The following is a 15,987-nucleotide window of genomic DNA, read 5'->3' as shown; positions in this document are numbered from 1 at the left end:
ATGGACAATAGTTTTTGCTCACTAAGCAGGTACTGATGTGGAATGAATCAAGAGGTGGGTGATCAGATTGGAAAAGGTGGTAGGTATAATCTGCATGTGTATAATACATGCAACCTAATAGAAGGATGCACCATGAAAAATAACAGGCTGCATATTTAACAAATCTCCACTAGGCGGAGCATAACTTATGCTATGTGGACACAGACAGGAAGTGATCTAATATTCAGACAGGATGCAGGAGAGGCTACATACAGGAAGTGATGTAAAGCATAGACAGGAAGTTCTGGATGAGAGGGGAGTTTTCAGGAAGTAGAGAGGAGACATTGCTGGAACTGGCAGCAGAGGAGGTAATAAGATATTACTTTATATTTACACCCAGTAACCCCCCCCAGTCATGTCCGTCCTCTTCCTCCATAGTCACTGTGATGTCTTTTATCTCCAGCAGATGATGATACACACATATATAGATAGAGGATTACATCCTAAATATAGAGCCATTTACCCAACTGTCCATCCAGAGCCTCTGGTTTATAGACCAGATACATCCTAAATATAGAACCATTTATTCAGCTATCTATGTCCCCACAGGGGATTCCACTCACTTCTTGTTTTGTCTTATACAGGTCAAATGAACAGTTAGGGGAAATTTTCCTAACAAGGGGACAGGCAGAAAAACAACCTCCATAGAAGTTATAACCCTTCTCCTCACTATCCAAAACTAAAATAAGAAGTTTGCCTAGAGTTTGGATTTACCTTCAATGAGACCGATGAATACGCTTGCAATATGGAATATTAACCCATTTGAGGCATAAGAAGACTGTCTTTACTCATCCAGTACAGATCATTATCAGGTTATTATCTCCAGAGAGAAGAGCCCTCTGAAGATCATATGATGAGCATGGAGAAGAGAATACTAGACCTCACCCTGGAGATCATCTACCTGCTGACTGGAGAGGTGAGGAGGATTCTGGGAGGTCACATGACATCACTCTTATCTCTATTAATAAAACACAAACCTGACCGGAGAGGTGAGGAGGATTTTGGGATCATTACACAATCATCTTTCAATTTATGAAACAAAGATCTGACTGCATTAGGTGAAGGTGACAGATAATATGACCTGACCTGATTTGGGGGAGATTCTGGGTATATCACAGCCTGAACTTCATGTAATCATTAAAATTTCTCATGATATCTCTTGATAGGATTACATGCTAGTGAAGAAGACATCTGGGGGCCATCAGGTAGGGAGCCATAGACACATCACTGTCCTGTCTTCTGAGAGAAACAGTGATGAGAAGATTCTAGAAGCCACCAAGAAGATGATGGAGCTGCTGACAGGAGAGGTGAGCGGTGCCGGGAATTCTGGGACATTATCCAGTAACAGACAAGGGATGTGTCTGGATGGTGACTGTATCATTGTATGTGTCAGGTTCCTATAAGGTGTCAGGATGTCACTGTCTATTTCTCCAAGGAGGAGTGGGAGTATTTAGAAGGACACAAGGATCTCTACAAGGACGTCATGATGGAGAATCAGCCGCCCCTCACATCACCGGGTAAGAGGAGACTTTATTGTAAAGGAGAGAGCAGTACGGAGGGTCCACCTAGATCCCCCATCATCTGATAAACACATAGGAACAATGTATTCAGTCAGTGTGTGTGTTTCCTACAGATGGATCCAGTAATGGGAATCCACCAGAGAGATGTCCCCATCCTTTGTATTCCCGGGATTCTACACAGAAGGATCATAACTATGCACCCTGTTATCAGGTTGGTTGGATGGAACATCTAGAACATGAATGTGACTCAACAATGAAAGACAGTGTGTAAACCCTACAAAACATTTTATTTGTGGTCTTGCATCATTATAACTTATAATTGTCAACCATTTCCTTGGTTTAGGGTGATGATCCGATAGATATAAAAGTTGAGGTTAAAGCAGAAGAAGAAGAAGAGACATATGTGAGGGGCCATCAGTCCTTGGAAGAGGGCAGCACGATGATCCCAATTAAGGATGAGGAATCTTTTCATGTCATGATGGAGAATCAGCCGCCCCTCACTTCACCAGGTAAGAGGAGACTTTACTGTAAAGGAGAGAGCAATACAGAGGGTCCACCTAGATGAAATTAAAATTCAGAAAGTATTCCAATTTTCTTTTTGCTTGGAGCAAAAATTTTTGATTATTAACAAAACTTACCAGTCTCTGGTAGGATGAGACTAATATACTGTATAATTGTGTGACAAGGTGAGTTTGAGATGCCAGTTTTATATGAAAAACGTAATCTTACCTACCAGAAGAATTCTACCAGAATGATGAAGTTAAATAGCTACATAGGTTGAAAATAGACATAAATCCATCAAGTTGGACCAATTACTATTTATCACACTACCAATCAACTGAGGAGGAGATACTGTACACCATATGAAAGGTCCATCTCCATTCCTCAATATAATATCATGTTCCCAACAAATGAGGAGGAGATACTGTACACCATATGAAAGGTCCATCTCCATTCCTCAATATAATGTCATGTTCCCAACAAATGAGGAGATACTGTACACCATATGAAAGGTCTATCTCCATTCCTCAATATAAGGTCATGTTCCCAACAAATGAGGAGAAGATACTGTACACCATATGAAAGGTCCATCTCCATTCCTCAATATAATGTCATGTTCCCAACAAATGAGGAGATACTGTACACCATATGAAAGGTCCATCTCCATTCCTCAATATAACGTCATGTTCCCAACAAATGAGGAGGAGATACTGTACACCATATGAAAGGTCCATCTCCATTCCTCAATATAACGTCATGTTCCCAACAAATGAGGAGGAGATACTGTACACCATATGAAAGGTCCATCTCCATTCCTCAATATAACGTCATGTTGCCAACAAATGAGGAGGAGATACTGTACACCATATGAAAGGTCCATCTCCATTCTTTAATATAACATCATGTTCCCAACAAATGAGGAGGAGATACTGTACATCATATGAAAGGTCCATCTCCGTTCCTCAATATTCCAATGTCATCAATGTACAATCAGTGGTACCTCATGTATCATAGTTGGTTTGGTGTATTGTACGTAATCTGATTATTTAATATTTTCATATAATATTGGTGACTGCAAAATGTGAATTCCTTTATATTTTAAATTTACTTTCTAACAGATGGACACCATGTCAGGAAGACCTCGGAGGGAGATATTTTTTCATCTCCAGATGATGATGCGGAAAATAATGAGATTGCTGAATATTCTCCTGAAATAAACCAAATGAGTGAAATGACACACCACAGACCATATCATGTGGAGACATCAATGGATCCCTCTAATCCTGAGGAATCTTCTGACCAATCACATCCTGTTACTTCAGATCTCCATCTCCATTCTCACAGTGCAGATCCATCAACACCTCCATCTATACCCAAGGAGTCTTCTCTAATCCATGAAGGATTTCCCACAGGAGAGAGTTCATTATCTTGTTTGGAGTGCGGGAAATATTTTAAGAGGAAATCTGAACTTCTTCTACATCTTAAAACTCATGCCAGGGAGAATTTTTCCTGTTCAGAGTGCGGGAAATCTTTCACTGAGGAAAGCGAGTTTCTTACACACCAGAAAAGTCACAAGGGTGAGAATCCTTTTTCTTGTTCAGAGTGCGGAAAACACTTCACTAGGGAAGCAAGCCTCGTTATACACCAAAAAAGTCACACAGGTGAGCACCCGTTTTTATGTTCAGAGTGCGGGAAATGCTTCACTAGAAAAGCCAACCTCGTCCGACACCAGAGACTTCACACAGGCGAGCGTCCATTTTTATGTTCAGAGTGCGGGAGATGTTTCAGTCAGAAAGTAAGCCTTATTACACACCAGAGAAGTCACACAGGTGAGCGTCCGTATTCCTGTTCAGAGTGCGGGAAATGTTTCCCACGTAAAAGAGACATCAAATTACACCAAAGAATTCACACAGCCGAGAAACCCTTTTCGTGTTCGGAACGTGGGAAAACTTTCACTCAAAAACCCAACCTTCTTTTACATCAGCGAACTCACACGGGTGAGCGTCCGTATTCGTGTTTAGAATGCGGTAAATGCTTCAATCGAAGAGGACTCCTTCTTAGGCATCAGAAAATTCACACTGGCGAGCGTCCGTTTTTATGTTCAGAGTGCGGGAGATGTTTCATTCAGAAAGTAAGCCTTATTACACACCAGAGAAGTCACACAGGTGAGCGTCCGTATTCCTGTCCAGAGTGCGGGAAATGTTTCGTTGACAAAGGAAACCTTCAGACACACGTGAGGAGTCACACAGGTGAGCGTCCGTATTCCTGTCCGGAGTGCGGGAAATGTTTCGCTGAGAAAGGAATCCTTCAGAGGCATGTGAGAAGTCACACAGGTGAGCGTCCGTATTCCTGTCCAGAGTGTGGGAAATGTTTTGCTGACCAAAGCACCTTTTATAAACACCGGAGAACTCACACAAAGGACACCAATATGCATATTTCGAATATGGGAAATTTTTCACCCAGACAGGACATCTGATTGGACATCAGAGAGCTCACATCTGCTGTAGCGGCCTCATCCAGTTCTTGGTTCTGTTTCTGCACACATTGGGGTTTGTTGGAAATGATAAACTTTTCCTATCAGCCTTGTTGGCTCTGTCTTCCGTCTTACTTATTGGTGAGGGTCTGAACATGCCTGGGTTCAGTTCCAATAAAGTTTGGTGAACAGAAGGTTTGGGTGGCAATTTTGAGCCTAATTGAAATCAATGGGAGCTGACCATTATTTTCTAGGCTAAAAGGCAATGAATTGTCAAAATTGGCATGGGGGGGGGGGGGGGGGGGTGGCTGGGAACTTCCCTATGGGACGTGTACAAAAGTAAAAGTAAAAAAAGTAAATTTGGCTGGGAGCAGTGATTTTGGTAATGCTTAACCACTTTACGTCCTGCTACAGGGTGGCAGCTGTGTGCCGGATCATGTATACACTATACTACCAAAAGTATTGGGATGCCTGCCTTTACACACACACATGAACTTTAATGGCATCCCAGCCTTAGTCCATAGGGTTCAATATTGAGTTGGCCCACCCTTTGCAGCTATAACAGCTTCAAGCATCAGCTATTACATTTACACAGCAACTCCCGGCTGTCATTTTGACAGCTTGTAATTGCCTGAAGGTGCACAGTGGAGAGAGACAATGCAGCACAAGGTCAGAGCGTACTACACATGTTGGTTCGTAGTTTAGTTATGTTTGGATAGGTGGGTACACTATACTACCAAAAGTATTTGGACACCTGCCTTTACACACCCACATGAACTTAAATGGCATCCCAGCCTTAGTCCGTAGGGTTCAATATTGAGTTGGCCCACCCTTTGTAGCTATAACAGCTTCAACTCTTCTGGGAAGGCTGTCCACAAGGTTTAGCAGTGTGTCTATGGGAATGTTTGACCATTCTTCCAGAAGCGCATTTGTGAGGTCAGGCACTGATGTTGGACGAGAAGGCCTGGCTCGCAGTCTCCACTCTAATTCATCCCAAAGGTGTTCTATTGGGCTGAGGTCAGGACTTTGTGCAAGCCAGTCACGTTCCTCCACCCCAAACTTGCTCATCCATGTCTTTATGGACTTTGCTTTGTGCACTGGTGCAAATCATTTGGTGGAGGGGGGATTATGGTGTGGGGGTTGTTCTTCAGGGGTTGGGCTTGGCCCCTTAGTTCCAGTGAAGGGAACTCTTAAACTCTCAAAAGACATTTTGGACAATTTCATGCTCCCAAATTTGTAGGATGGCCCCTTCCTGTTCCAACATAACTGCGGAACATAGAGCGGAGACTGCGAGCAAGGCCTTCTCGTCCAACATCAGTGCCTGACCTCACAAATCCGCTTCTGGAAGAATGGTCAAACATTCCCATAGACACACTCCTAAACCTTGTGGACAGCCTTCCCAGAAGAGTTGAAGCTGTTATAGCTGCAAAGGGTGGGCCAACTCAATATTGAACCCTACGGACTAAGACTGGGATGCCATTAAAGTTCATGTGCTTATAAAACTAGGTGTCCCAATACTTTTGACAACATAGAGTACGTCTACATGGCAATTTAGCCACATCTTTTATGGTTGCAACTAAAGTAGAATAAATTTGTGAGATCATGCCTTTCTTATTTTGTTCACGTAATATATTTCTCAATAGTGGATGGTCAGAGAACACCAGATTGGAATGGTGAGCTTGGGTCTGTAAGGCATGCCATAGTTGAAGGTATTTATAAAATTGTTGTCTAGACAAAGTCCCTTTGTTTGTTATACTATGTTACTTTGTTATCGTTTTGTTTTGTAATGGCCCTGGCAGTAACTGAAGGCCGACTCTCGGAACACCAAGTTGACGAAGTCAGGCATCAGAACAATGGATGTGCCCAATGTCCTCCAGTAGGTCCCCATTTTTAGGTCTTCTTTTTAGGCCCACTTGGCAACGAAGGATGCGTTATATGAAATGAAAAATGAGGACATCAAATAAGACTGTCTGGGGGGAAAACCCGTTAACCAAGACATGGATCCAGAACTTTACAATCCGGAGATTTCTTAGTCCCGAGGAAAATGAATTATGAAATTTGATAGGAAGAGGATAAGACACTTTCCTATACAGTAAATTAAAATATATGTATGCAACCAGTGCATAAAAAACTGAAGTATTTTAGCACAACAAAGGTCTTACCCTGGTGAGAAGCCATGTCTTTGCCCTGCTTGTTGTAACCAGTTGAACAATAAAGACTTTGGATTTTTTTATTTTGTGCTCTCTTTGACCGACACTACATTACCATAAGTATTGGGACGCCTGTCTTTACACGCATATGAACTTTAATGGCATCCCAGTCTAATGCCCCGTACACACGGTCAGACTTTGTCCGGACATTCCGACAACAAAATCCTAGGATTTTTTCCGACGGATGTTGGCTCAAACTTGTCTTGCATACACACGGTCACACAACGTTGTCGGAAAATCAGATCATTCTGAACGCGGTGACGTAAAACACGTACGTCGGGACTATAAACGGGGCAGTGGCCAATAGCTTTCATCTCTTTATTTATTCTGAGCATGCGTGGCACTTTGTCCGTCGGATTTGTGCACACACGATCGAAATTTCCGACAACGGATTTTGTTGTCGGAAAATTTTATATCCTGCTCTCAAACTTTGTGTGTCGGAAAATCCGATGGAAAACGTCCGATGGAGCCCACACACGGTCGGAATTTCCGACAACACGCTCCGATCGGACATTTTCCATCGGAAAATCCCACCGTGTGTACAGGGCATTAGTCCGTAAGGTTCAATATTGAGTTGGCCCACCCTTTGCAGCTATAACAGCTTCTACTCTTCTGGGAAGGCTGTCCACAAGGTTCAGGACAAATTTTCTGTGTAAGTAAAGACAGGCGTCCCAATACTTTTGGTAATATAGTGTATCGCCCATCTGAACAATGTTTATAAATTCTGTATCAGATGGCTTGTTTCTATGACCTCAGTAGCTATTACAGCTGTTGGATTTTCACAGCAACTCCAGGCTGTCATTTTGGCAGCTGGGAATTGCTTTCAGGTATAAACGACAGAGGGTAAAAATTCCCAGAACAGTTGAAGCTGTTATGCCCCGTACACACGAGCGGAATGTCCAACAGAAAAAGTCAGATGGAATCTTTTCATCGTCTATTCCGATCGTGTGTAGGCCTCATGGGACTTTTTTTTTTTTTTTTTAATTCTGACGGACCTAGAAATAGAACATGTTCTAAATATTTCCGACGGAACCAACTCCTATCGGGAAAACCGATTGTCTGTATGCTGTTCCGACAGACCAAAAACAACGCATGCTCTGAAGCAAGTATGAGACGGAAGCTATTGGCTACTGGCTTTTGAACTTCCTTTTTCTAGTCCCATCGTACGTGTTGTACGTCACCTCGTTCTGGGCGGTCGGACTTTGGGTTGACCGTGTGTAGGCAAGACCGCTTGAATTGAATTCCGTCGGAGAAACCTTCGGAGTTTATTCCAACGGCAAAATCGGTCGTGTGTACAGGGCATTATAGCTGTAAAGGGTGGGCCAACTCAATATTGAACCCTATGGACTAAGACTGGGATGCCATTAGAGTTCATGTGTGTGTGTAAAAGTGGGCGTCCCAAAACTTTTGGTAATATAGTGTATCGCCCATCTGAATAATGTTTATAAATTCTGTATCAGATGGCTTGTTTCTATGACCTCAGTAGCTATTACAGTTGTTGGATTTTCACGGCAACTCCAGGCTGTCATTTTGGCAGCTGGGAATTGCTTTCAGGTACGAGTGTGGAAAGCGACAGAGGAGAAGAATTCCCAGAAGAGTTGAAGCTGTTATAGCTGCAAAGGGTGGACCAACTCAACATTGAACCCTACAGACTAAGACTGGGATGCCATTAAAGTTCATGTGCGTGTACATCACCAAAGGGTTTAACATCCCTCGGTGACAGTGCTTAAGTAAAAACATAAATAAAACATAGATAGCAATAAAAGAATAATACGTGACCCGCCCCCTATACATAAGCACAAGGTACACACATAGGGTTGCCACCTGTCTGGGATTCCCCCGGACAGTCCAGGTTTTGAATCATGTGTCCGGGTTTCAGACGGACTGAAACCCGGACACATTATTCAGACCAGGCTGTGGCTCCCCAGATAACCAAGATAGTGAGACACAAATCTGTTGCCATCTGGGAGCTGCGGATAGCTGTCTGGGGTCAGGTTCAGCATCACTCGGGGCAGGGCGATGGTGTCAGCAAGAGCAATTAGGCCACACCCACTGTTTGTTGCGACACGCTATGCGCACCGCATTACTACTCTCCTTGGGGTGTCCCAGGCCACTAAAGTGTTCGGGTATGGCTTGAAGCAAAGGTGCCACCCCTATATACACACATAAAATACACTTTTATTTAACATTTACAATCTTTTTTTTTACTTATTAAAGCCCCACTCAGGTAAAAACTAGCTTTTTATCACCCTCCTTTAACCCATCCTGCCAGGTGAAACCAGCTAAGTTCATGTAAGTCCCTTTTCGAGGTCCCTTATTGCCGCTGGGTGTTCTGGGTGTCTTTCGTCTGAGCCTACCAGCAGTGCTGGGACAAGATCATCCAGTGCCCAAAGATGGCAAATTGTGCCTACCCTTCATTATGTGTGAGCGGAGGAGGGGGAGATTAGGCTGTTTAGGTGGCACTGATGAGAAGGCACTAATATGCCGCACTTATGGGCACTGATAGGTGGCACTGATGAGCACTGATAGGTGGCACTGATGAGCACTGATAGGTGGCACTGATGGGCACTAATAGGCGGCACTGATAGGTGGCACGGATAGGCAGTATTGATGGGTGGCACTGATGGGCGACACTGGGCATTGATCGGCAGCACTGACTGGCATCGCTAATGGGCACTGATTGGTAGCACTTGTGGACAGTGGTGGGCACTGATTGCTGCCACTGGTTGGCACTAATTGTTGCCACTGTTGGCGCTATATATGTATATGATGATCAGTGCCCTGATTACATGTGTAGATGTCCCCCAGCGAGGAGATGCCGCTGATCCGCTCTCCTCGCCACACACTCTGCCGATTACCGGCATCTCCGTGTTTACATGTGACCGGCTGTGATTGGACACAGCCGATCACATGGTTAAAGAGCCGTGGACGCGCCTCTTTACAGAGATCGGGGTCGCGCAATGTCCTAGAAACACGGCGCGGCCGCGATCGCCACGCTGCTCGCCCCCACCCTCTCCCCTGCCGTCATTTGACGGTGAGCGGGTGGCAACTAGTTAAAGCAGAACTCCGGGATTTTCAAAAAATCCCCCATTAGTACACCCCCCCCCCCCCACACACACACACAAATACACACAAAACACTAAACAGTTATTACATTTGTGAAATTTCTTAACATTTAAGAGACTGATTGAATTGCCATTCAAAAACCCTTGATTTCTTCACGGAATGTTCATCATAAGCCTGTTGTAACAGAGCTAAAGTTTCAGTCACATTTTTGCCAATTTTCATGTAAGTTTAAAAAAAATTTTGATGATAATTCACCGCTCCAGATTCCTATCACTCATTGTCCACCAACAGCGCAACACACACATTTCTTCTACTACTCCGTAAAGACCGAGTCCCCTGGTCTGCGACCCAGGCGAGTGCGCCGTCTCCGAACACGCTCGAGTACGAACGGCTGTGTGACTCTCCACCATAGAGCTACGCTGCGAGCATTCCGTGATATTAATAATACAATTTTAAAAAATGGCCGCCTGAGGTGAAAAATAGAGAAGGACCTGGCAGAGAAAGGGTTAAAGTACACACACTGTTGTTTTACAATTTTGGAATTGGTAAGAAAGAGGTTTGTTTTCTGCAAACTTGGATTATTTTGTAATCAAAGTTCTGTTAGATTGATTTGACATAAATCAAAGACGTAATTAATATTACAAATGGCGAATGATGTATATAACATGACACTGAGCGAGGAAAAACAACAAGGACTGAGGTTCCTATACTCAATATCATGTGGAGATTTTACTTATTTATGACTGAAATGTACAGACAGGAAGTGATGTCATTCCCAGACAGGAAGTTCTGGGTGAGAGGTGAGTCGGGAGGAAGTAGAGAGAAGACATTACTGGAACTGGCAGTAGAGGAGGTAATAAGATATTATTTTATATTTACACCCAGTAATCCCCCCGTCATGTCCGTCCTCTTCCTCCATAGTCACTGTGATGTCTTTTATCTCAAGCAGGTTATATACACATATATAGAGAAAAATAATATTTGCAGAGCCTCTGGTTTATAGACCAGATACATCCTAAATATAGAACCATTTATTTGAATTTTAATCCAGAGCCTCTGGTTTATAGACCAGATACATCCTAAATATGGAGCCATTTATCCAACTGTCCATCCAGAGCCTCTCACAACATGATCTACTGACAATGGAAGAAGACTCTGCAGATGTTATTCCAGTACAGTGCAGATAATTCTCAGTGTATTATCTGTCTACAGAGACGAGAGTTCCATCTAGATCTGTGTAGATGATATGACCCCCTGAGAGGATGGAGGAGGACCAAAGTCAAATAGCTGAGCGGATATTAAACCTCACCCTGGAGATCGTCTACCTGTTGAACGGAGAGGTGAGGCATATTCTGGGAGATCACATGACATCACTCTATTTAAAAAAAATAAATAAAACCTGACCAGAAAGGTGAGAAGGGTTTTGGAAAAACTTACTTTTATTTTATAGTTGGCATCTCTTGTTACACAGGGTTATGAAGTAGTGAAGAAGACACGCAGTGAACCGTTGATACTTGGAAGCAGTCTCCATGTATCATCTCCACCTCCATCATTGACACATGAGAAAAACAATAAGCAGAAAATTCTGGAAATCACCCAGAAGATCATTGATCTGCTGACAGGAGAGGTGAGCGGTGGTGGGAATTCTGGGACATTATCCAGTAACAGACAAGGGATGTGTCTGGATGGTGACTGTATCATTGTGTGTGTCAGGTTCCTATAAGGTGTCAGGATGTCACTGTCTATTTCTCCATGGAGGAGTGGGAGTATTTAGAAGGACACAAGGATCTCTACAAGGACGTCATGATGGAGAATCAGCCGCCCTTCACATCACCGGGTAAGAGGAGACTTTATTGTAAAGGAGAGCAGTATGGAAGGTCCACCTAGATCCCCCATCATCTGATAAACACATAGAAACAATGTATTCAGTCAGTGTGTGTGTTTCCTACAGATGGATCCAGTAATGGGAACCCACCAGAGAGATGTCCCCGGCCTCTGTATTCCCGGGATTCCACACAGGAAGATCACACCATCCCTCACCATCATCAGGTAGATGAGTAGAACTCAAGAATGACTGCAGACTGAGATGATACTCATCTATGTAGCCTGGTGGTGCTCACATTTTGATTTTTTTATCATTCTGTTGGTTTAGTACCAAGAACAGATATATATGAAAGTTGAGGTTAAAGAGGAAGAAGAGGAGATGTCTTTGATGATTTATCAGCAGTCTACAGAGGAAGTTGGACTGATGGCAAACATTAAACAGGAGGATCCTTCTTTATATATCAGCAAAGGTAAGTAATGAACACTAAATACAGAAACTGCTCCATCATATGGATTGATGATTGAGGAAATTTAGATTTTCACATTGTTAGGTAAATAGATTTCTACAAAACATCATGATGGAGAATCAGCAGCCCCTAACATTATAATAATAGAGTAGACCTTATTGTAAAGCGGAAAGCAATACAGAGGCTCCACTTAGATAGACTTCACATGCAGAAACTACAATTTCATTTGCATTCCTCAATTTAACTCCATGGTCTCCCAAAATGAGGAGGAACTACTGTATACCACAAGAAAGGCCCAACTCCATTTTTCAGTATAACGTCATGTTCCCACTAAATGAGGAGGAGATACTGTACACCATATGAAAGGTCCATCTCCATTCCTCAATATAACGTCATGTTCCCAACAAATGATGAGAAGATACTGTACACCATATGAAAGGTCCATCTCCATTCCTCAATATAATGTCATGTTCCCAACAAATAAGGAGATACTGTACACCATATGAAAGGTCCATCTCCATTCCTCAATATAACGTCATGTTCCCAACAAATAAGGAGATACTGTACACCATATGAAAGGTCCATCTCCATTCCTCAATATAATGTCATGTTCCCAACAAATGAGGTGGAGATAATGTACACCATATGAAAGATCCATCTCCATTCCTCAATATAACGTCATGTTCCCAACAAATGATGAGGAGATACTGTACACCATATGAAAGGTCTATCTCCATTCCTCAATATAATGTCATAGTCCCAACAAATGAGGAGATACTGTACACCATATGAAAGGTCCATCTCCATTCCTCAATATAATGTCATGTTCCCAACAAATGAGGTGGAGATAATGTACACCATATGAAAGATCCATCTCCATTCCTCAATATAACGTCATGTTCCCAACAAATGAGGAGGAGATACTGTACACCATATGAAAGGTCCATCTCCATTCCTAAATATAATAATGTCATCAATGTTACTCACTGTGCTATAGTTGGTTTGGATGTATCGTATACTTGTCCTGAGTTGTTAATATTTTCATGTATGACTGGTGAGAGTAGAATGTGAAAAATATTTTACTTTTATTTTCTAACAGAAGAACATCATGGTGGTAGCACCTCGGAAGGAGATCTTCTTTTATTTCCAGATTGTGATGCAGAAAATGACATTGCACAATATTCTCCAGGATTGCACCTTATCTCTCAAAATATACACCCCGGATCATATCATGTGGAGACATCAATGGATCCCTCTATCCCTGAGGAATCTTCTGATCAATCACATCCTGTTACATCAGACGTCTTTAAAGGATCTCACGTTGTAGATTCATCAACCAATCTGTCTAATCCTGAGGAATCTTCTCTAAGTCATGAAGGAGTTCACACGGTTGACAGTTCTTTGTCGTGTTTGGTGTGCAGGAAATCTTTCACAATCGAGTCTGAACTTCATAGACATCTCAGATCTCACACCAGTCCGACCTTTTCATGTTCCACGTGCGGGAAATCTTTCACAGAGGAAAGTAAGCTTCTCATGCACCAGAAAAGTCACACGAGTGAGCGTCCTTTCTCGTGTTTAGACTGTGGGAAATGTTTTAAAGAGAAAGAGGAGCTTTTTATACACCAGAAAGTTCACACAATTGAGCGTCCGTATTCGTGTTTAGAGTGCGGGAAACGTTTCACTATGAAAAAGAAACTTCTTACACATCAGAGAATTCACACCGGCGAGCGTCTGTTTTCATGTACAGAGTGTGAGAAATACTTCACTCAGAAAGGAGAGCTTCTCAGACATCAGAGAATTCACACGGGTGAGCGTCCTTATTCGTGCCCGGAGTGCGGGAAATGTTTCACTCAGAAGGGAGAGCTTTTCAGGCACCAGAGAATTCACACGGGTGAACGTCCCTATTCGTGTTCAGAGTGCGGGAAATGTTTCACTCAGAAAGGGCACCTTCTTTCACATCAGAGAATTCACACCGGCGAGCGCCCCTATTCATGTTCAGATTGCGGGAAATGTTTCACTGTGAAAGGAAGCCTCCTTAGACACCAGAAAAGTCACACAGGTGAGCCTCCCTGTTCAAGTTCAGAGTCGGGGAGATGTTTCACTGTGAAAGAAATGTTTCTCGCACCCCAGGAAAGTTACACAGGCGATCGTCCTTATCCATGTCCAGAGTGCGGGAAATCTTTTACTAAAAAAGGAAACCTTCTTAGACACCAGAAAACTCACACCGGTGAGCGTCCTTTTTCATGTTCAGAGTGCGGGAAATGTTTCATTCAAAAAGAAAAACTTTGTATACACCAGAGGACCCACACCGGAGAGCGCCCCTTTTCGTGTTCAGAGTGCGGGAAGCGCTTCATTCAGAAAGGAGATGTTCTTAGACACCAGAGAACTCACACTGGCGAGCGTCCTTATTCGTGTTCAAAGTGCGGGAAATGTTACACTCAAAAAGAAAAACTTAATATACACCAGAGAACCCACACTGGTGAACGTCTTTTTTCGTGTTCAGAGTGCGGGAAGTGTTTCACTCAAAAAGGAAAACTACTTATGCATCAGATGATTCACACAGGCGAGCGTCCCGACTTGTCATGTTTCGAATGCGGCAAATTTTTTATTCAGAAAGAGGATTATTTTGAACATAAGAGAATTCACACAGACAGGCACCCTGTCCATGCTCAGAGTGCGGGAAATGTTTCTTAAATCAAGGAAATCTAATTGGACATTGGAGAAGACACACCTGCCGATGCTGTTGACAAATAGACGGTTACTTTATTAGGTTATATTGTTCATTCTGTAGAACAAATGTATAATAATAATAATAATAATAATAATAATAAATGTATTTAAAGGGGTACATCCCAGTTGGCTCATTCATCTGCTGGCTTCTTCTATTGCCCAGAAACTTCAGTGGTGAGATCTTCCTCCTCCTCCTCCTCCTTCTTCTCAACCCATTGAGGTGTCCTCACCTCTCTTTAGCATTTTCCGTAATATACAGTGCCTTGAAAAAGTATTCACACCCCTTGAAATTTCCCACATTTTGTCATGTTACAACCAAAAACGTAAATGTATTTTATTGGGATTTTATGTGATAGACCAACACAAAAGTGGCACAAAATTGTGAAGTGGAAGGAAAATGATAAATGGTTTTACAAATAAATATGTGAAAAGTGTGGCGTGCATTTGTAGTCATCCCCCTTTACTCCGATAGCCCTAACCAAAATCTAGTGGGACCAATTGCCTTCAGAAGTCACCTGATTAGTAAATAGAGTCCACCTGTTAGTCATTTAATCTCAGTATAAATACAGCTGTTCTGTGAAGCCCTCAGAGGTTTGTTAGAGAACCTTAGTGAACATACCGCATCATGAAGGCCAAGGAACACACCAGACAGGTCAGGGATAAAGTTGTGGAGAAGTTTAAAGCAGGGTTAGGTTATAAAAAAATATCCCAAGCTTTGAAGATCTCATGGAGCTCTGTTCAATCCATCATCCGAAAATGGAAAGAGTATGACACAACTGCCAACCTACCAAGACATGGCCGTCCACCTAAACTGACAGGCCGGGCAAGGAGAGCAATCATCAGAGAAGCAGCCAAGAGGCCCATGGTAACTCTGGAGGAGCTGCAGAGATCCACAGCTCAGGTGGGAGAATCTGTCCACAGGACAACTATTAGTCATGTACTCCACAAATCTGTCCTTTATGGAAGAGTGCCAAGAAGAAAGGCATTGTTGAAAGAAAGCCATAAGAATTCCCGTTTGCAGTTTACAAGAAGCCATGTGGGGGACACAGCAAACATGTGGAGGAAGGTGCTCTGGTCAGATGAGATCAAAATTGAACTTTTTGGCCTAAAAGCAAAACACTATGTGTGATGGAACACTGCACATCACCCTGAACACA

The 15,987-nt window shown here is 42.8% G+C and overlaps 1 protein-coding gene across 1 annotated transcript; it reads left to right on the top strand.

Moving 5' to 3' along the window:
- Positions 1–231: 231 nt before the first annotated feature.
- LOC141104663 (uncharacterized) lies at positions 232–15,020 on the top strand. The gene is made up of 8 exons (XM_073594330.1): positions 232–347; positions 624–955; positions 1,206–1,346; positions 1,433–1,556; positions 1,673–1,770; positions 1,903–2,068; positions 3,179–4,444; positions 13,875–15,020. Exons 2-8 carry the CDS (start codon positions 890–892, stop codon positions 14,792–14,794), a joined length of 2,781 nt encoding a protein of 926 aa, XP_073450431.1. The 5' UTR covers positions 232–347; positions 624–889; the 3' UTR covers positions 14,795–15,020.
- The last annotated feature ends 967 nt before the right edge of the window (positions 15,021–15,987 follow it).

This window comes from Aquarana catesbeiana, linkage group LG08 (genome assembly GCF_042186555.1).
Source record: "Aquarana catesbeiana isolate 2022-GZ linkage group LG08, ASM4218655v1, whole genome shotgun sequence".
In the NCBI taxonomy this organism is placed as follows: domain Eukaryota; kingdom Metazoa; phylum Chordata; class Amphibia; order Anura; family Ranidae; genus Aquarana; species Aquarana catesbeiana.
Note: the sequence above shows the minus strand (reverse complement) of the source record. Positions and strands in the feature narration are given on the sequence as shown.